General features: G+C 42.4%; 1 protein-coding gene across 1 annotated transcript in view; it reads left to right on the top strand.

Moving 5' to 3' along the window:
- wasf1 (WASP family member 1) overlaps positions 1-22,190 on the top strand; it is a 53,479-nt gene that overhangs the window by 3,722 nt on the left and 27,567 nt on the right. The window contains 2 exon segments of the mRNA XM_054618640.1: positions 18,812-18,966; positions 20,268-20,402. Coding sequence (XP_054474615.1) covers positions 18,834-18,966; positions 20,268-20,402 — 268 coding nt within the window. The 5' untranslated portion in view covers positions 18,812-18,833.

Below are 22,190 nucleotides of genomic sequence, written 5' to 3'. Positions count from 1 at the left end.
TCACTGCCACCCAGGGGAGGAGAGGGCGTTGACAGGGTCTCTCATTGAGTTGAGAGGATATCTCTGAAATAGACCTGTCTGACTGTTTCTCTGCCAACAGGGCAAAAACACAAAAGCCCCGTCTGAGCTTAGAGCCAACACATACTCAACTGTGGGAACTGAGCTTCATCTAAAGCTGCCCTCTTCTATATTTTTATATTTAACCCTCTCTCTCTCTCTGTCTCTGTCTCAAGTCAAAAGTACAGCCAGTAGTTATTTGTCACTCGTGTCGTATTTGCGTTGTCTTTATCCCTCCATATCTTTACAGCAAGTCCCTTAGTCACTGCGATGCAACACCTCTGCTGCCAACCAGTTAGTCCACAGCTGCTGTGTTTGAATATGTGCAAAAGTTCTGTCATTCACCACATCACTTTAGGCTCTGATGACTTTATGATAGGATTTGTCTTGCTTTTATAATGTTCAGCTTGGCATTTTGGTTGTGCCAATTGCAGCTTGGCAGAACGGTTTGCTCATGCTTTCCAGCTTTAAAAATAAATGTATTTGTTTAGGCTGAGAAGTTTAGTGTCATTACAGTCTAAAAGTGGTTTAGAGCAGATAGCTTCACACGCTGCCAAAACAGAAAATAAGAAGGGGGAAAATTGTTCAACTCTGCCATATTGACTTTAAATACATATTGTTAACAGTCAACTCTTTCCTCAGGGTCTTATGGGTTCTTGTTAACTGTATAAAGAAGCCCTCACAACTCATCAGTCAGGTAATAGCCAGGTATTTGGGAAATGGAGCACCATGGTGTCCTGTAACTGACCTAGCTCATTCTCTCAGCTGTGAGCCAAAATGAGCTTCACAATGGGATGAACTATGGTCTGGTGAGGCCCCTCCCCAGGTGTCATGTTTATGTTTGGATGGTAAATGTAGTCTAATACCTCTCTCAGAACAATGTAGCTGTGGTCCGTTCCAAGAGTGAATCGGATACAGAACTCCCCTCAGTAGCTGTTGGCCCAAGCTCTGACAGTGTGTGTGTGTGTGTGTGTGTGTGTGTGTGTGTGTGTGTGTGTGTGTGTGTGTGTGTGTGTGTGTGTGTGTGTGTGTGTGTGTGTGTGTGTGTGTGTGCCACTGTATGCCACTGTGTGTTTACACTGTCCATGGTTTGGGGTTTTCTTTGTGTTTATATTAGCAAAACAATGTAATGCTCATGCCCTTGTGGGTCACCGCGTATTTTTCTGTCCTGTGCATAATCTAGCTCTAAATGCCGCCAACTGACATCAAAATGATCTCTGCAGCTGTACTCGGAGAGCGGGGGAATGTTTGACTCGATCTGAATATGCAAAGTTAAGCAAAACAGTGAACTCCACCATGAGCAGCAAAACAAAATACAGTGTATTACTCCTTTTATGAATATTTATTCTGTCTTATTCTGTTCAGTCCCCCCCTTTTGTCTCTTTGCCTGATGGGTTCTAGTTGAGCTGGAATGGCCGGCGCACTGGTTTCGTCGTGGTGTTGTGTGATGATTGATGGAGGCTAGAGAGAAATGGGAGGCAATGCATGTTTATCCAGTCCGCAGCTTGAATCCCTCGTGTCAGAACTGAGACGTCCGTATTCAATTACAGACACGCTGCATTTTCATTAGGATTTTCATAAGCACACATTTTTTCTTCTCGCTTCCTCTCCCTGCACTGGGTAGGAGTGCAAGGACTAGCAAGAGAGACGTAGAGAGGGGAAGACAGTGAAGGATTAGAGACAAGGACGAAGTAGAAAGTAAACGATGCAAGAGGGTTTTCTTTCAGGCACATAATCAATTCGTGCCACACAATTATTTTTGCTTTATATTTATCTCGAAACTGCTGTTGCAGTTAACACATGTTCCCTGTCTTCATTGTAATTGTTGACGGTCTAAAAAAAACCCAGAAACGTTATAAAAATAGCCTTTAAAAGATGGAAAACACCAAGGCCGCCGCTTATAAAAGGGATGCTGAAGGGAACAAAGTGATGAGAAAAGAGAAGGGGAGCACAAGGGGAAGTGGCCTTTTAGTTTCCCAATGTGTTTGTTCACAATTTTACAGCAGGGGTGCTTATGCACACAGGCAACTGCTGCCTTCAATTAGGAGCCAATATTTGGCTGTTCATTTACAGCTCACAGCGTGCATCCAGCTCCACTTTGCAATCACGTGAAGCTCGAGCACAAGGCTTGCCTGATTTTTGCTGGATAAAAGCCCAGCAGGAGTTGCCAGTGTACCCTTATCTTCTATTTCAGAAGATCGGAAGTGGAGGCGAGCTCGCCTTCCTTTTGTCTTTTGATGGTTAGCACGAAATGCCAAATTCACTTAAATCCTCAGCGAGAGAACCCCACTACAAACAGTCCTACTCAGCAATCAACGTCCTCTGTGTTATTAATGATGATCATACAGCTATGAGGGCAGTTCACCAGAACACATCAGAGGTCAGGTAGAGGTGAGGAAACTCCTACTGGTGAGAGAAGCATCTGCTAAAGATAGACAGTCAGTAAAGGGAGGTTGTGGTTCAGTGAAATATGAAATACTGTTGTCTTCCTCTTCCATTCAGCGGTGTGCCAGAGGAAATGTAAAGACATGGGGTTGGTAGTTGTTTATGCTAATCTGCTCTCAAGCTTTTCTAAACAACGTTAAAATGCCAATGATGTGATGATGAAATCAAAGCCTATCTCTCACATCAGGACGCAGCAGTCCTTTACTTAACTTCTTTTTCATTTATAGACACATGCTCACAGCTTGGTGTGTGTCTTGGCTCTTATTATATTATTACATTTGCGGTCCAATACGTTGATACATGAGTTCAGCCTATAGATAAAAGTCATTTTTCTTGTCTCTGACATTGCCCGTAGGTATAGGCTTTTTGTCCTTGATCTGGCTCTGGGTCTTGGGGCTCGTGTTGTGTTATTGCTGGAAACAAGACATTCCAAGATTTCTAAATCACCTAAACCCACTGCGCTTGTTCTATGGGCCCATGGATGTGGAAGATCACCGTAAATTCTGATTAATTTAATCAGAATTGTATATTCGGAAGTAGATTTTGTTTTTTGCTTCATGCCCCAGTGATCAACTTGCATATAACTGAACGGGGCCCTGCCTCCAACGCTGTATCCATGTGTCTTTATACACATGGGTGTATAAAGACACATGGATACAGCATGGATACATCATTCAATTCAGCTTGCTAAGACAAATCTATCACTCATTGTAAACCACTGTGGGGCCTTCCATTCTTAATGTATCTGCCTGTATAGCATGGTCATATATAACTATTGGTCAATATTCACAGAATGTATTACTATATCAATGGTTTGGGCAGATTTATGTTATTTGTATCATGGCTATTAGGAAATTATAGTTTTTGTAGAAAAACTCCCAGTAAACAGTCCACATTTAAACAGTACAATGGCCAAAACATGGAGACTCATAATCAATTCAATATGGTATATTATAAGCAGGTAATCAGGCTAAGTCAGTCCACCCCAAAAAGAATGCACAAGCGCAAGAGAGGGAGGGGGGCGTAAAAAACATTTTTGTCAAGGACCACCAAAATCCTAGGGCCAGCCCTGCGACCTTGGAAACTATGATTGCCCTGCTATACGTTTTCTTCTACATAGCTCCATTACTTGATCCCTGGTAAATCCACCAGAACACTCAAACACACTTACTTTCACCTGTTATGTACACAGTCCTTCCATCAGTGCATAAGGAGAGAGATGCACTTCACTGACTACATGCAAGGTGCACCTCAGAAGACGGGTGTGTAGCCAGTGCGCCCGTTTGATGAATAATACAGACATCTCTGGGGACAGACTCTGAAATAGAATTTGAAACGAGGAGGAAAAGGCTCAGCCTATGTGCTACAGATGTACTATGTCCATCCTGGCAAATGGAAAGACACTTTATATTATGCAACTGTTTTTGTTGCTACTAGAATTTATACTCCTGAAAATGCCTTATTAATATGACAGGTGTATATTAAAATTTTATAACACAATTAAGAAGTGGACATTTACTGAAAGTGTGTGTAGTCAACACACAGACATCCATACAGACATACCATGGTGAGCTGTGAAAGTAGTGCAGCAAGAGTCCCATGAACAGCAGCAGATGGACGGCAGTAATAACGAGGCTTTCGTTTGGCAGGTGATGTTATTCAGAGCTTGTTTGGGTCCCTCAGCAAACCAAGATACCAAGAAGAAGAAAGGGAAAGTGTGGGATATGAAGGACCAGGGGTGTCTCTGATCATTAGATCAGGTTTACAGTTTTAATTGTTTCCAACAGTCTCCCTTTGCAAATGATAAGATAAGATAAAATAAAATAATCCTTTATTAGTCCCGCAGCGGGGACATTTACAGGACTACAGCAACACAGGTTATAGTGCAAACAAGAGACATAGTAAAATAAAAACAAGATAAAAGAAAATAAGTATTATAAATAAGCAATAAAAAACAGTAAAGAATCCACAATAACTGAAATATTATATGTACAGACAGAAAAACTATTATAGCTATAATTGCACAGTGTATTTTTTTATATATAATATAATAAAATAAAGCAAGACGTCATGGAGGGTATGCATCAAACTCTTCTTTCCTGCAAATGTGTGTTGTTGTGTATGCGTATGCAAAAATGTTTTGTCAAATTCCTTGTATGTGCACACATACGTGGCCTAAAAAAAAGGTGATTCTGATTCTGATGAGTCGTAATCAGCCTGAGCTGGCTAAATGCCAGATCAGTGTTGGGAGTTAAACAAGCTTGGTGTGAGCTGCCTGGAGAGAAACCATCCTCCTCCGGCTCAACATTAAAGCAGCAGCCCACATGGGTGGTGTAGGCTAAGGTCAAAGGTCATTTGATTATTGTGTGTGGTTATATAAATGTCAGTGCCGACTTGAGGCACGAGCCTGGTGTGCGTGGCTTTAGCCTCGGGAGGACAGATAGGTGCTGACAGGCAGGCCGGGCCGGACCGCTGGGACTTCTGCCTCTGCTGCTGCAGAGCCTCTTCTGTTTCCATCAGTCTCACTCTCCGTTATTCTTTACCATCTGTCCCTCTCCCCTCTTCCACTCTCTGTTCCTTACATGTCTGTGTGCCATAGATTTCTTTCCTACGTCCTACTTTACATAAGCCGGAGCTACGAAATCAGTGCAGACTGCTTCCAATGAGGCCAATGATGACTGCCAGTTTTGAGGTCAACATAATGTCTTTATGGGCATGAGCAGTGTGTGGAGGTTGACCAATGCTTTTTTATGTGGATTTACAGGGAGTTCAAACGAAGGTAACACTACAGCAGAATACAGGAAGCAGAAAGTGGAAGTAGTGGGAGAAGGGAAGCAGTAGTTCACCAGGCCAGATGTTGCCTAGAGCTGCGTATTACATTTTCCAAATGTAGTCTACATAGAGAATATCTGTGCTGATTCATTTCATTAAGTCATGCTTTTCCATTTCATCTAGGTATTTTGCTTTTGTATTTTGCTTCGGGTTTATCATGATACTGCTGTGTTAAACAAGGCTCTTTGGGCGTCCTAGTAGCTGAGTGAATGGAGGATTAAATTGGATTTATACCTGTGGCTGATTTAATAAATGACCTACTACTCATGGAATTAAAAAACATTGAAATGCTATTTAAACAATGGCTATGGGTAACAAAAATATATTCTATGTTAACTTAGATATCTCGCCATCTTATTCCATGCAAATCCCCAAAACCGTGCTAACAGAAAAGTTTCAGAAAAAAAGGATAGCGCTTGTTTTCCATGAGGCAAAAAATACTTTAATTAAGTTTCCTGGAGTTTGAGTGGGCCAGAGTAGTTAGAGATATGAATTCTGAGTCATGCACAGGCAAACTGTTCTAAAGTATCTAAATCCGATCAGTATCTGGAGCTACTTCAGTGCTGGTGAGATGAAGGGCTCTCCTGTGTGGGGAACAGGAAGAGGTGGACTATGAGCAAGCTGAGTAGGTGTTTATCTAATTGCAACAGGACTAAGAGAGAGCTCTCTCGGTTGCGAAGCGATGCAACAGTGACTGTGATTGACAAGGGCATGGTGACTCAGTGACCCTCACACACCCACCCACACTCACACACCACACACACACACACACACTCACACACCCACACACACACACACACACATTCAGGGGTGCAGTGATGAAGGGGACGACAGACAAGCCAAAGTCTGACCGACCAGGAGAGATAACAAGGAACTGTGTGGGAGCAGTGATAACGATTGCTGTGGATTCGGTCTCTTATGCTCTCACGCAAACACACTCACACACGCACACGCACACGCACACACACACCAGCCTCACTTCATACTGAAGGGAAGGCCAGGGGCTTGAAATATGCCTACTGATAAGACAAAAAGAAATAGAGGCAACCAAGGGGAGAGAATAGGGCGAGCGGGAGGCTTTGTACGTGCAGGAAGAATTTGAGTTGCTTCCCTTTCAAGATGTCGGAGACGAGCAGAGAGCCTTCACAATGCCCGGTGAAAGCCAAACGTAAACGGGGAGAAAAAAGGGACTGAGAGGTGCTTTTGTCTCCGTCCCCTTGGTTCCATTGTCACACACATCGCCTTCTTCACCAGAGACAAGACATTGCGATGGGCTTCATCTAATGATCAAATCCATATCCGTGTGTGTGTTATCTGTGTAGAGGGAAGGACGTATTGTGTCTCGTCTCAATGGTGATCCTCTGGACTCACATACTATTTAAATAGAGCAAATTGAATCATTCAGACACCTTAAGTAACAGTCTGCTTCAATCTCAAAAAGCTCAATTTGCTCCTTGTAAAAAAAACTCCCTTGCAGGCACTGTGATTCCTTGTCTTAAGTATTTTTCAATATAATGGCAGAGTAAGTGGCGGGTCAAGGCCTTAATTGAGTCAATCTTCTACAGTGCTGTTAAAACAAGCCTGTTAGACCACATTTTGTCTTCTTCAGACCCCCGTCGCTCCGCAGAGATTTGTTCTTTCCTGCTCACAGCTGCTCTGTTGCCATTTGTATGCGGAGTGCACACCCACCATTTTGCCTAGCACTGGCGTTTTTTAAGCATAGCTGTCAGGACTATGTGTGGGTGCACGGGGTGGAGGGTGCTGCCATGTCATGAGACACAGGTCACCTGAAGCCTGCAGCTGACCCTTTGACCCCTAATGAGCATGCTGTTTCTATAGAAGAGGAAAAGGCCCCGAGGTTAGTGACCAACTGCTGCCTGCTTGTCTGCCACTGTGGCATCACTTTGCTCTCAGTGTGCCACAGTGTGTGCCACAGTGTGTGTGTGTGTGTGTGTGTGTGTGTGTGTGTGTGTGTGTGTGTGTGTGTGTGTGTGTGTGTGTGTGTGTGTGTGTGTGTGTGTGTTACAGAATTCATATTTTTTTTAATTATGGTGTTTAATTTAAAGCTAGATTATATTTGAGTTTATTATTCATTTACCACAGATATTTGGTATTTGTGTACATGGCAGCCGAGGAATTACAAGAAACTTTTAGAAATTTGGAAACGGTATTTTCAATTATAAAAGGTCTTGTTAAGTGCATTTAATAATTAAAACCAATTTAAGAGATCCTTACCAAAAATTGCCGTATACTTCGGTATTAGAGTTGATAAAATCACCACTAATCTGCTCTTAAAATTTCCATATTAATGGGCAACAATGTGCAGCATATTCGATTATAGCTCTTAACACGCTTACCTGTGTGTGCATTAAACTTGCACCTCATTAAAAATGGCTGAAGTTAGCGGAGCGTGTGGTTTAAACCAGGACTTGGTGTCGTTCCAGTGGTCAGTCCGGCTGCTCTGTACCCACTGGCACCGCCTCAGGCGTCCTTACGGGAAAGGCACCTTCACTAACCACCGCCACCCGGGTCTGCCAGCACTTTGTCCCCAGAATCATTTTTATGCACAGACACAGACTGTGACATTGCCCACAAACTCAAGAGACAGCTTATGAGAGGTTTGCACAGCTGCCCTGGGCTCTGTGTGATCGGCCCAATTTATACCACAAATCCTCCCAGCTTCTCCCTCTTGTCTCTCTTCCTTCACATCCACCTCTCAGCTGCTGCCAACTCCCACTCCGTTCTCTGAATGGTTGTGAATGGGTTGTTTAATCGGTTATTGGGGTGTCATTGACCCTGTTCCATCAGCATTGCTTCTCGTTGCAGGCAGTGTGCTTCATGGCTAGATTTTGGTTTGATAGTTGCAGCATGTTAAAACGTGGAAAGTTGAATTTCAAAATAAGATTTCAGCTTCAGGAGAGAATCCTTGAAAAAGTGTTGTGAGCCCATCACTGGTTGACACATTGACAGACTGAATACTTCTAATTGACATTTGTTTGTCTATTGAGGCACTGGTTGATTTAAATTAAAATAAATGAAATACAGTCCTTATTTATTATGTTTTGATTAAATTACAAGTGGGAAAAAGAAAGAAGTGATAGAAGCCAGTTACTGTAAAAAGCATCCAGGGTATGGTTCAGCACCTTTTGAAGGGAAATATTCACAGCAACCCCCACCACCACCACCCCCACCACACTCCTGTGTTTACACATTTTATTCCTTGCAAGAGGCAGTGAGGCATGAGAGACTGAAATACACCAAGCTATATCACCACACTTTAAAACCACTCTTCTTCTCATTCTCTTACCACGACGTATTCTTAGATGTAGATCAAAGGAAATGAATAGAAGAAGAACAATCACAAATCTACAGTGTGATGAATTTCTAGCCAGAACAACACGATTTGACAGGGGGGATGAAATTACAAAAATGAAAAGGTGAGTGCTTAAAGGGCACTTCAGATGTGGGAAAGTAGGGTGCAATATCTTTACACTCCTCGTGTAATTGCTTTGACATGTTGCCCTCTGGGATTCACAGCACTCATGTGAATCAGCACACTGTACAGTATTCACCATTCACAATACCTACTCTATTGCAATTTATTGAAACATGGCAGTATCAATGAGGTATCAGCCCCTTTCCCCAATAGAAAGCATCTATTGTTTGTTATCCTACCTCACTGCCCCAGATTTATAACTCACATTAAAAATGTAATCAATATTTTTTTTATAATAATTTAAAAGTAAATGAAATAGTGTGCATGTGGTTTGATTTAACTGGAGAGACTGTGTCCATCATCTGTGACAAAGCACAGTTACCGACAACACACAGATAATTTAACGATGCCGATACAACACAACCATTAAACTCTAATTAGCCTATCAGCCAACAGATCTAAAAAAAAGCAACAGCAGCCACCTAAATAATGGGCAACAATATAGCCTGAAGCACCTTAATGTTACTTTAGGCCCTGGGGCATCTCTCCCTTCACAATATGCCACAGCAACACTAATTTAACGATAGTCGGCGTCAATGCCAGTGACAATGGACAGCGACAAATAGTAAACCTCCTATCTGTAAACGGAATATGAAACTCAAAAAAGTCATTATTTTATCTAACAAAAAATATGCTTCAACACACTTTTGTTGGCGTTTAGCCTTTCAAAAACAGATTTTAACTGCCTCGGTAAGCCGGTGCATAAGGCGCTATTAGCCGGAGAAAGGTGCCAAAAAAAAAGTCACCATTAAGCACAAAAGGCAAAATATTCCCTCATTTAGCAGCATCATCAGTAACAATATGAAACAGCAAGACCACCAAAAGAAATGTGGCACCGTGTGTAAGATTTCAGCTGCCGGCGCCACTAGCAGGCAAGTCCGCTCTATCTGTGTTTTGCCCTCCTAACAAGCTCCTCAGCTGGCTTTAGCAGCACTCCTGTGTCTTGAGTATGCATTGAGTGCTCGCCTTTTTGTGATTTTCTTATTTCTTTTTCTGCCTGATCAGTTTTTCTTTTTTTGTGGTTAGAGCCGACAGGGCTTTGCTTCAGTGGTTAGTTTGTGTGCATGTCCTTCACGTCTGTATGAACAGCAAGGGAGTTGGTATAATGAAATTTACCTCACAGGCCAAACAAGCACAGCTGCACAGCACGAGCATGCAGACATTTATTATTGAGCAGCAGGCTTTCATTATTCATACCAGTTGGTTTCTGTGCACTCAGCAGATAAACTTCTTTGAGTCTGTTTGGTCGTCACACACTCTACTCATTGATGTCGGCACACATACGTCCATGAATATTTAGTTGTATGTTTGCTAAATGAATGTCCAAACCAATCTAAGGTCTTTGTGACCAAATACAATGTGAGCTGTGTCCAACTACCCACTAAGTATACGCTTCATCGTTGGTGCTCTGAATGTAAAGTAAAGTGGACAGACAGCCTCTGTTGAGTCACATGGATTTCTTTTTTATACAGAGAAAATATTTGATGAATGGAAAGCTTAGATCTTTATCTTATGTAGAAAGAAAAAAAAGACAACAACAGCGTGTTTTATGGCTGCTCAAAGACGAACATTTCTATAGCTGTGTAATTCCACGCATAAAGTGTATCGCAAAGGCAATATAAATAGTGCGACATATGGGCACAGTTTAGCTCATTTTGCCAGTTGTGTCAATTTCAATAAAAAAGAGGTAATAGAGAAAAGAACATTTCCAGCCGATAACAGCCAGGGATTGTGATTTTACATATTCCGCAGTCAGTATTGCAGTTGATACTTGTTTTTTCCCCGTTGTATGAAGCAACTCCTGAAACTTGTTTACAGCTGACTGGCAAAATGATAACAGCCCAGAAAGCCAGCCAGCCAGCCAATGGATCCGTGCCATCTTTTGTACCTGAGTGCCATCTGAGTGCCAGGGCGCCAGGATTTCCCCTTTGATCAGTGCTGGCTGTGTCAAGAGGAGAGGCAGGGCGTAGTGCTAAATGACTGCCTTGCTTCACACCCGGCTTGATTTGGACCTCTTACCGTCTAACATGTACACGAGAAATGGCCATGAACAGACAGACTCCAGCGCCAGAACTACAGCGCACAGAACAGCTTTTGTTTATAGGCAAGTTAGACAGCATGTCAAAAACAATATGAGGAGGAATACACTGCAGCCAGAAAAGTTATCGAGGCGAGAAAGTTAGTTTATGTACATGTATCCCTTGCCACAAGCTCCCTGTTAATTTTCCGACTCCGACTACCTGCAAACCTAGTTAGCATACCTGTCTGAGCCCCACCTGACAGTTCAGCAGGTGTATTTTCAGCCCGACAACAGGAGGAATGCGTGTGTGTGTGTGTGTGTGTGTGTGTGTGTGTGTGTGTGTGTGTGTGTGTGTGTGTGTGTGTGTGTATTGCACCTAACTGGTGAGGGCTTGCAAGGTGTCATCTCACAGCTGAAGGGGCGCCGGCTGGTACAGAATTTTAATTGGCAGGGAGACACACGGGCACATGCCATGATATGTTCTGCCAACGTGATCTGCTGTGAAGGGGAGGGAGGGGGGATTTAAATAAAAGGGGTTGTGTGTGCGTGTGAGGTTATTTGAGAGTTTTACATAGATCTTTGAGAAGAACTTCTTCCAATCTGATATGCTTTTCAGAGAATTTCAAAATGTTCAGTGCATGTTATTTCGTCCTACACATGTGCACCATGGACCTCTTACTGTGCAGAAGCGCCAGCTCTCCTCTCAAATTCAACAGACTCTTCCCACCAACTGTGGAAAAGTATTAACACTGGGCTCAAAATACTAGTTTGTAGGACAGGTCTTCTGAATAAGATTGAATAACAAGAAAACATTAGTATTCCATTGTCTTAAAATGTGGTGATAAAAAGTTTCTGGCCTTTCAAGCTGTTTTTAAAAAGGAATAAAGATAAAATCCCAGCCTTGTGTGCTAATGAGAGAGATAATGAAAGAACAAATAGCATTTAAAAATACATAGCTGCCTCATTAGAATAACAAAAATGATGAGCCAGACAGCTTACTTTTTGTGTTGAGCCTCCACAGTCGCAAAGGAAAAACTCTTTCAACCAGTTGAAAGAAACTGAAGTCTCTTTAATAAGTTTTGAGTTTGACAACGTGCTTTTTTTTTTTGTTTGTAAAATGAGCTGCAGGTTGTCCTGCACTGCATATCTGCATTAGTAATTTAAACCAGCTGCTGGTAAGCTTTGCCAGTTTGATCTCTTCTCGCTCTGCTATTGACTGCGGTGGCTCTGCCAGCTTCCCTGATTAGATGTCTGTGTTTTTTTATGTTTGCAGCTGTTCACAGTGTAGGAAGTCTACAGGAAAAAGGACGAAATGTTCAGGCTAATCAGACAAACAGAACGCAACCGACTTCAAGCTTTGAGGAAGGGTTTTAGGAGAGTGTGTTACTGAATAGGTCAGGGTTCTTGATGCACACATGGTCTTTTGCGGTAATTGAATTGTTGACCCTTACAGGTGACAGTAGATCATAACTAAAGGACAAACCTCCTGCACTTCTTTTTATTATATTTCTGGCCACACTCGCATGGTTTCTTCTCCAGGTCTTGAAGAGTCTGAAAAAAAAAGACTTAGAAGTTATTAAAAAGTATTTAAATTTAATTTACAAAGGATTTTTCTTTCTGCAGGCAGATATGTCAGTTCTACAATGTTTTGGTATCCGATTATCTGGGGGGGGGGTCTCATTAATTTTGTTAATTATATCAACGATAAATAATAACTTTAGGTGTATAACTTTTGATGGCATGATCATGAGTTTTAAAATAGTGACCCCTCGGTTAAAACCAGACTCTGATCTGTGCACCGAGTCAGAAAATCCGTTTGACATACTCCTCAGATCATGAATGTTACATCACTTAATGATCAGATCTCTTTTTTTGTTTTAGAACTCCGAGGCCAATTAATTTAAATTCCAACCAACTCCCTGTCTGGTTTACTGCTAGTGTCTTCCTCTATGGCTCCTCTCTTCTTGTGACTGTGATGGCAAACTGTGACTAAAAAACATTGCATTGCTGCTAGATATTTGTTGTTTTTCAGACATACAATGGCCTGTTCTGTTTGCTAACTTTTCATGCTTTCTCAGTAGAATTAATCACCCCTTTTTTTTCTCCATAATTTGCATAAAACTCTACGAGAAACACCGGCTGCTGTTGTGTAGCTGTGTGTTTGTATCAAATCGTAGCTGATGTCGTATCCAGGGTCTGTCTCTACCATGCCCTCAGCGTAAAAGGCCCTTGACCTGCTCCATATTGAGGGGTCCCTGTGCTATATTGTGTGGCAGTGTGAGTGAGTAAATGCCCCATTAGGATTCATTAGAGCCTCTCGTTGGACATATTGTCCCGAGTGCAATGAGCCGCACCAGTGCAGGCCCTCTGCTCTCCACTGGCACGTGCCGTCCCTCACCCTGCTTTGTGCTCACACACAATGGATGAGCTCCTTCCCATATTGCATCCATTCATCAGTTGCTATCACTGTTTTGACACATCCCCCTGATCTCAGCCCATTCTGACCTCCCTTCACCCCTTCCTCTCTCTCATTCTTTTTGTCCACCGACTTTGCCTCCCTTGGGATATTATAAAGTGACCAATGGCATCCCACTGCAGCCGTTGCCATGGTGATAGGTGACAGCGGGAAACACCACCTAAGATGTATGGATCGTAAAAGAAGGAGGACAGTGGTAATGGGTGTACAGAGAGAAATAAGGCTGGCTAGGATGTAGACTGGATGAAAAAAAAAATGAGAGAAGGAAAAGGAAGTGGAAGGAAGAGCAGGTATGTTAAACATTTCTCTGTGCAGCGATCATCCGCGGCCATTTAATACTTCTACGGGCTGCTGTGACGGCCCTCCTCTATCATTCTGGCAAGGCACTGTCAATGAAGGTGGGGGAAGAGGAGGGCAACGCATAGGGAAACCATAGTTCTCTAACTCAGATCTTTCAGCTGCCTCGTTTAATAAATTAGGATATAATTGAAAATGGCAGACTGTAATTTTCTCAGTGTAAGATCTGTCAATTCAGTCCTCCACATCCATTCTTTCATGGAGCGTGCTGAATAGTCAGGAATCTGTCTCAGAGAGGGTAATCACCAGGCCGTTAGAAATGCTCCATACTCTTTCAGCCCTTTGTGGAAAATCAGCTGATAATCATGGCTGACCATTCGCTACAACTAAGAATACTCTGTATTTTTAGTCTGGTATGAGTCTTTATAAAAAAGTCTAGCTAAAAAGGTTTCCACTCACCCAGCTGTATATTTAACTCTACTGTGAACTTTTTAAGTGGACATGGAGCATTTTTGGAAGTGTTGTGTGGGCAAAGCTTGGCGCTTTCTAAACCCCGGTCCTGATATGAAAGACCGTTCAGAGAAAGTGCATCAATCAGATGCACGATATGCTGTTTGTGAATATTGCATTGGCGCTAAGACTGTTAGTAAGTTCAAGATTAGATACTTTCAAAGGCATTACTACCAACACTTTATACATATCTTACAATCAAAATATTTTAACTGGATTAATCTCAATGTCCTGAAATGGACTCTTCCCAACGCGGATTCAGTTTGTGCAGTCATTTGTTTTGTGCAAAACGTTTCAAGTTTGAATCAAATAGCCACTTTATATGCAACTGTGTCTGAAACTCTCTTTATCACGGATATGTTAAACCTGTCCAGCAGATAATTTACACAGCTGTAGTCAAAGGGCATCGGTTTGATGGCTACTTTTATTAGCTCTAAGTATATTGTTAAGTGTTACCATCAAGACAGCATCTCAGTCGTGGCAGCAGCGTACTGCTCTTACACGCAAGTAATTAATGCCTCTGCAACACCAGTCTGAGAAAAGCCCTGACACATCAAAAAACATAATGTCTGCATAAGCCACTGTCTCGTCACACTACACCTTCCTATTAGAAATAATTTATTCTGCTGGACTCGTCTTCTAAATCACTTTCACTTTAAAGTTAAATATCCTACCGGAGCTCATATTGAATGACTTAAACGAGGCACATCTCACCTCTAATGTTTTCTGTCATTATTGTGGAACAGTTGAATGTGTTTTATTCTTGTCTGAGCTCCATGATTAGTGGAACTTTGTCTTCCACTGAAAGAAAAAAGCCTTGACATTAACTAGTCATGATGAACAACCTGTATTTGTCTGGCGGGACGCTCTTTGTGGAGTACACCTTTTTGTTAAGCGATTTCCCATTAACGCTTTTGTGAAAGTGCAATTGTTGTTTATTAAGCCCTTTTGCCCATGCAGGAAACCGTTGTCGTGTCATTCCACCTTGTTAAATGCTCTCTAATGGGCCTTTCACACAGAATGTAGCATCCGTGCAACCGGAATCCAATTTTTTCCAATGGTTTACCTGCTGCACCACAATGGTTTTTCGCTGTGCCGAGCAGGGCCTCACGACGTGTGCTCAGCGCTAACCGCGTCCTGTGTAAAAGGGGCATGCTTGTTATGGGTATATGCAAATTTGAATGGGTTTGAGTTCAGTCTCTCTCTGTCTTTTCCTTCTCTTTCATTTTGTTTTTCTCTCACTGGCGGAATCAAGATGATGTGTAAGCGATTTCTCATGGGAACTCATGAGAAATGACGGCATTATTCTCACGGGAGCATCGCTGTCATATGTCATCATGTCATGGTATGGTATTGGGAACCCCACTGGACAAATGCAGCGTGTGTGTGTGTGTGTGTGTGTGTGTGTGTGTGTGTGTGTGTGTGTGTGTGTGTGTGTGTGTGTGTGTGTGTGTGTGTGTGTGTATGTTGCATACAGTAGTGAGTGCTTGCGTGTGTGAGAAAATGTTCCCTCCCCCGGACAGCAGTCCTAACTTATGTCCAATCAGCCAGGCAGCAAATGTATGCTGCAGTCATTAATCACACACAGAGCAGAGATGCCACGAATGCGCTGTGGCGAGGCAGTCTGAGGAAGTCTTTGAAAAGCGATGCGAGCTTACTGTGTTAACGATGTGTCAACGCATATCAAAGAAATGTAATTGAGCCTATGATACTCTAAAGGGAAAAAAAATATGAGTTGATGTTTTGCTGATACATTATGCAAATAAACAACCTTGCTTGCATGCACTGTGACAGGAAGCAAAAACAGCACAAATTAGAACTACCTCATAGCAGAATTTTTTAGGATACAGTCTTCTTCTTCTTCTCTCCTTCTGTCTTTGTTTATTTAACAAACAGGAATGAAGCGAGATAACAGAGAAAAACATTTGGTTTTATGATCCTCTTCATTAACTGCTTAACCTTTAAGCCAAAGTTGGAGCAGGGCATTTTTGGTCATTCTTAAATCTCTATTTGAGAACAAAAGGAAGCTATAAATATCTACTCCACTATTTGAAAAGCCCACCCCGAGGAGCTCAGGCTGGCAGAATCAATATCATCACTTAACACCTTCTTCTATGGGCTTTTATGTTGTGGGGTGAATGCTGATTCCCTTGGCTGCTTTGCTTTTGAGGCCATTGTTTTCTCCTGTTATGTCTGTTTTTAACTCTGTCATTCATGAAGTACTTGTTTTTTTTAATCTTATATAAGAATAGAAGTCCTGCAAATTAAACAGTTTGGGTGTACAAAAACAGTGTGAACTTTCACAGCAGATATAATCGTCATCATCTGTGTGTGTGCGTGTGTGTTAAAGACACTGTCCCTGGGGTTGAAATGGAGAAGGGCAGATCAATAGACATACAGTCCCAACAGGTCTTTTATTTCCTATATTTGTATAGGCTACAGTCTATGTATTTATTCCTTTACGGGCAAATTTATTTTAATGGGCTATTGCTGCAATTTATTTGATGTTTATTTGATTCATCTCAATGAAAAGGGAAATTCTTGAAGTCGGACTTTTGTCCCCTTCTCTCATTAGACAATAATAGCAAAGAAAATGATACATAGTTAATAATATAAGTATGAGTCATATAATAATAACATAAGTAAATAATGACCGCAGGTTTAAGTAAAATATGACGGCGAAGCTTCTAATATCCTTGAATAGTTGTACACACAATTACCGCCAACAAGTTATTAACCAATCCAAACATTAACAACACTCGAACACATAAAGCCAAAAGGACAATTACTTGAAATAAATGCACCTGTATCTCAAGCTCTACATCTTAGGTACACTCAATTGAAGCCAACAGCACATTAACAAAATACACCGCTCTCAACCACAAATAAGAGACATGTTTAAGTCACCTGAGTGGTACAGCATTGGCGGTGCTGCTAACCGGCTAGCTCCGTTAAGACTGTCACTGTTAATGAGAGAGCTCAGCACTGGTATCACCTGCCAGGAGCTCCTTTGGCAGAGGCCTTCTCTTTCTGAATCAGCCTGCTGCTGCTCATCGTTCCGTCCCATTACTCTTTCTTCCTCCACCTCTTCCTCCTCGTTTGGTGACGGTGGACTCTCATCACTGCTGCAGCTAATGTGATTTTGTGAGGCACTGGCATCAATGACGGTAGTAACATTATTTTTGAAAAATAAATTGGTTATCTTTAAATATTTTAGAGCTTCAGCCTCCAGAATTTATGGGATTTATTTTCACCTTTCAGCCTTTTCGATACTTTACTTATCTTTTTTATTGAACTCCACTCTTTCTGTCTTGATTTCATTTGATATTTCCTGCTTGATCTCTGACATTACATGAAGGACGAGTCCAAGGGCGTACTACAGACAAAAGAGTGGTAACAATCTTCTATCTCTCGAAAAGAAAGCTTCCTTTAGTGCAACCCTTTTCTTTATTTGAGATTGAAGTTTAATATCCTTTTCTTTGCTTTTTTTTGTGTTTTCAGGATGACCCTCTTGAACATACAGTAGATGTTACATTAAGTAGTGTTGGGCCTGTATGTTAAAGGTGGAAAAACTGAATTTACACCTCCATCTTGGTGAGTGTTAGCCCTTCATTACTAAAACCTCTGGCGGCTGTAGAAAATGTCAGCGCACACTGGGTCAAGAGGTACCCAATTAGGAGAAAAGATCTCTAAAGAGTAGAGAGAACATCTTGTTATTTAAGAAGTGGGCAGGGACTTGACGCTGTGTTTGTAACATCGGCCGCACATATCATTCAAACCACTTAAACAACGGCTTTCAGATGTGCCGTTTCTCATTCTCTCCTTTTATGGGCATTTTTGCCCCCATTTAAGACCCTTCCAAGATGAATCACCTCAACAAAGCCTTTTTACTGGGCTCCCTCTCTATGCTCTAACAATCCATAGCTGGGCCACTTCCTAGAATAGCCTTCCTTGCCCTACATTTTTATGGACACGGTCAATAATCATGTTCATCCCTCAGTGACAGCAACATCGCTAAGAATGTGGCGGGATACTAAAAGTACCAGCCGTCAATTAAAGTTTAATCACTGCTTTAACGAGGCCTTATCACTGTCAAACCCACTCATTCAGTTAGTCCAGCTGATCTCTACATCACTCCGCACACTTGCTCTAACTATATCATTACAGCAGAGACACAAGGTGTTATTTGTTGTATTTGTTTATGACTATTCAACAGTTTCTTGTGGCTTTTTGAGGTACATACATGGATCTTGCCGCCTCTGTCCCTTCTGTGGTTTTGGTGTGAATGAAGGAGAATTGGGCACTGCAGCCCTTAATGCCATTAGCATGGCTGAGTGGGCAGACAAAGTGCTGAGGTTTGTTAGCCCGGCTGTGCATGATGAAAAGGACGAGGCAGTGCCAAACACATGAGGCGACATGGCTGCTATTCTGTTGCATTTTCTATTTCTCTAGGATTCTGTAAAACTGTACTTGTCACGTTGTATTCCCTCTCCACATGCCCTTTATACCCTTAAAACTCGATTCTGATTCTGTTTTTTTTCCTTCCTTTTTGTCTCTTCTAATGTTGTAAAAAGCAAAATCACAAGGTAGAACAAGAACCGTCGCACTAACGAAGTTTTGTGCTCTATTCCTTTCATACCCCCTCCCCCCTCTGTCCCTCTCCACCTGACTCCTCTAGGTAGTGGTGTCGCAGCAGAAGGATGCCGCTGGTGAAGCGCACCATCGAGCCCCGGCACCTGTGCCACACGGTGCTGCCAAGGAACATCAAGAATGAGCTGGAGTGTGTGACTAACATCTCCTTGGCCAACGTCATACGCCAGCTCAGCAGCCTCAGTCAGTGCACACACACACACACACACACACACACACACACACACACACACACACACACACACACACACACACACACACACACACACACACACACACACACACACACTCATCACTCATACAGCTATTTGAATGGACACACACACAGCGCACATACTGTATACACACCTCGGCTCCCTGTAAGTCGATTAGCTCAGATATTAGGTACTGAGTCAGCTAATGCTTACTTGTCAGTTTTCATTCTTTTTTTTTTACTTATTTCCTGGAAAGTACATTCTAGGCATTACAATATTCAGAAAACTACCTGACAAAATTGATAATCCTTAACATCCAAGAACGGATTTCACAATTGCATATTTTAGCTTTTCTATATATATTTAATTTTCACAAAATTTATTTTGTATTATACAAATACAAATATGGAAAACAAATGTTAGTATCAGTTCAGCCCCTCTGCAGATCAGCTCCCCCACACTTAACTGCTACAGTATATCATTAGTCTCATTAGTCTTTTTTTATGACTTTTTTTATGACTCATCACAGGTATGACACCTGTGATGAGAGAACATCAGATTTCCACACAAGCTATAAGTGTGAGTCCTGATGGTTAAGTTATGAAATCCTAACTCACCACCGAGCGTTGCTCCTGGCGAGCTGTGGACAGAGCTGTCAGCTGAGGAATCAATCACGCTGGGCAGCAGTAGAGACGGATGTTCCAGCATCTGGTTCAAAAGTAGTTTAGCAGACTTCCCTGACAGCTAGCAACAGAGCTGTAATCTGAAGCGGGCAGCCAACAGACACGAGTCACGCTGCCCTGACTCGCGCTGTCCAGCATTGTGCTTTTCTGAATAGAGTTACCATTTCAGAACACTGAAGCAAAAGTTACAGTTTTTCCTCTGCAGTTTAATCTTCATCTTTCTTTTTTCATCTAAATCTGGTTTCACACAGCTGTCTCCGGTAAAACTCCTCTAGCACTCCAATCTCCATCGAAGCAGTCAGCCTCCAACAATAGGTTCCCAAGGGACTTCTAGTCACCACACAGCGTTTCTCCAACTCTCACTATCAGTAATCACACATTTTTAAGCTATGATGCCTTACAAAGAACAGCACTTCTAGTTTTCTGAGATTGTGTCTGACAACATAACTAACAGCTGGTGAAAAGTGAGAAATGACACTTTGAAGCAACTGAATTAAAAGAAAAAATTCTCATTATCGCTATTATTAATGGCTTCGATGAAGCATGAAATGCATTTTTTTTTTTTAAACACGGTTTTCTGATTGTGTCTGTGCGTGTGCGCATGCAGGTAAATATGCAGAAGACCTGTTTGGAGAGCTGTTCAACGAGGCCCACACCTTCTCTTTCCGGGTCAACTCCCTGCAAGAGCGCGTGGACCGCCTCTCCATCAGTGTCACACAGCTGGACCCCAAAGAAGAGGAATGTGAGTAATGTGTAGCCACACACACAATCACTTACTCATGCACTCTTTTCTTTGAATAGTTTTCCCTCAGTCACACCTTCACTTCTTACTGCACCAAACTGGATGTGCACTTGTTGGTGCCTTTGAGTGTGTTTTTGTGTCAGCTTTGTGATGGAGCTCGGCCTGTCTCCCCACCTCCAGTGTAAATGGCCGTTATTAGAGGAACAGACAGCTATGAGACGATGTCATTTTTCACCCTCAATAGCACAAACCATTGCCTCCACTGGAAACGTTCTGAGTTTCTCTTTGTCCGGATGCTTGTGTGCCCACTAAAGGCTGTCGCTTTGGGAGGAGAAATTGAATCGGTGGTCAGGGTGCATCTGTGGTGAGCAATAATAACAAAAGGAATGCGATAATCGGCCAGACTGTCAGGTAAGCCAGGTTAGACAGAGAGAGGGGAGGTGGGATGAGAGGGTAGCGTAGCTGGAGGAGAGTGCAGTGGGTGCAAAGTAAAAAAAAAAAAAGAGAGGGAATGGCAGCGGTGTAATCCCATGCTCCAAGGCGCCGTATCGATTCCCCATGGGCCAGCAGTGTGTTTACGGCTCTGCACAATGCTACTCTTAACTGCTTTCTTGTCACTGACAAAGAGACAGTAAAATGCTCACTGGGCTGTACTTGCTTCATATGGCTTTTCGGTGAATACAGGCACAGGCTTCGATTCCTTTTTACAAGCCAATGAAATGTTTTTTAAGAATCACAGGTTTGTGTTTTTAAAGGGTTTAAGGAACAGACTCTTCTAGATCCAGATTACTCCCACTTGCTTTGCATCCTTTTTTTTTTTCTCTCACTCCTCCTCCTCCTCCTCCTCCTCCTCCTCCTCCTCCTCCTCCTCCTCCTTCACCAGCCAGTCTCTTACCTTTCCCTGCTTCATTGTCTTCCTCTCCCCTTCAACACCCTTTGTTCTAACCCTGTCACTGTAGCCGTCCTAATTTAATGATTGGGTGTGTGATCTAATTGTGGGAGTCTGTTGTGCCTGGGTGTCTCAGTTTATAAGTGAGTCCATATTATTTGTCAGAGGTTAAAGGGCAAAGACACACTCACGCACTCCTTCTCTCATGCAACAAGGCTCACTATATTACCCTGCGTAGGATAAGATATCAGTATGTATCTTATTAGATAAACATCTACATATTAACTTAGAGAAATAACAGTAACAACAAAGCTGGTTTTTTTTTGCAAAAGGCTCCATGTTCATATTCATGTGATGGTTCTGCATCTGGACACGGATTGTTGAGTGATTCTTTGTGTATGCGTCTGTCTGATGCATGCCCGTTCATAAATAAAACTTGACTTCCCACCCTTTAGCCTGAAGCACTGGCTTGAGAGAGACAGTAGATAAGGATCAGCTCAGTTGCAGTTTAAGTGTGTGGTGGTAGTGGGCCGGGAGTCGGAGGGGAGGAGGAGAGTAAGAAAGATGGAAGGATAGAGGGATGGGCGCATAATACAGGGCACTGCAGCAAAAGCAGTGGAGTGTAAAAGGATCGTAGCGCAGAATTTTCTGGGCCAGGTAGAAACGGCCTCCTCTGCAGGTTGCAGCGATTTCCCACTCAGTTCAACTCCTCCACACGCACTTAGAACTAAATGAATGTCTTGTAAACGGACCAACGTGCATTTAACTTTCCGTTATCGACCACTCTAAAATCAAATCACTATAACAATAGCAAAGGTAGTATTGTGTGGTGAGAGGAGAGAAGTCAGATAAATGTGAAAGATAGATTGGATGGTTTTGGGTGGGGTTTAGTGAGGGGG

The sequence above is a fragment of the Anoplopoma fimbria genome, chromosome 18, assembly GCF_027596085.1.
Source record: "Anoplopoma fimbria isolate UVic2021 breed Golden Eagle Sablefish chromosome 18, Afim_UVic_2022, whole genome shotgun sequence".
Taxonomy (NCBI): domain Eukaryota; kingdom Metazoa; phylum Chordata; class Actinopteri; order Perciformes; family Anoplopomatidae; genus Anoplopoma; species Anoplopoma fimbria.
The sequence above is the reverse complement of the archived record's forward strand: the minus strand, read 5'-3'. Positions and strand labels throughout refer to the sequence as shown.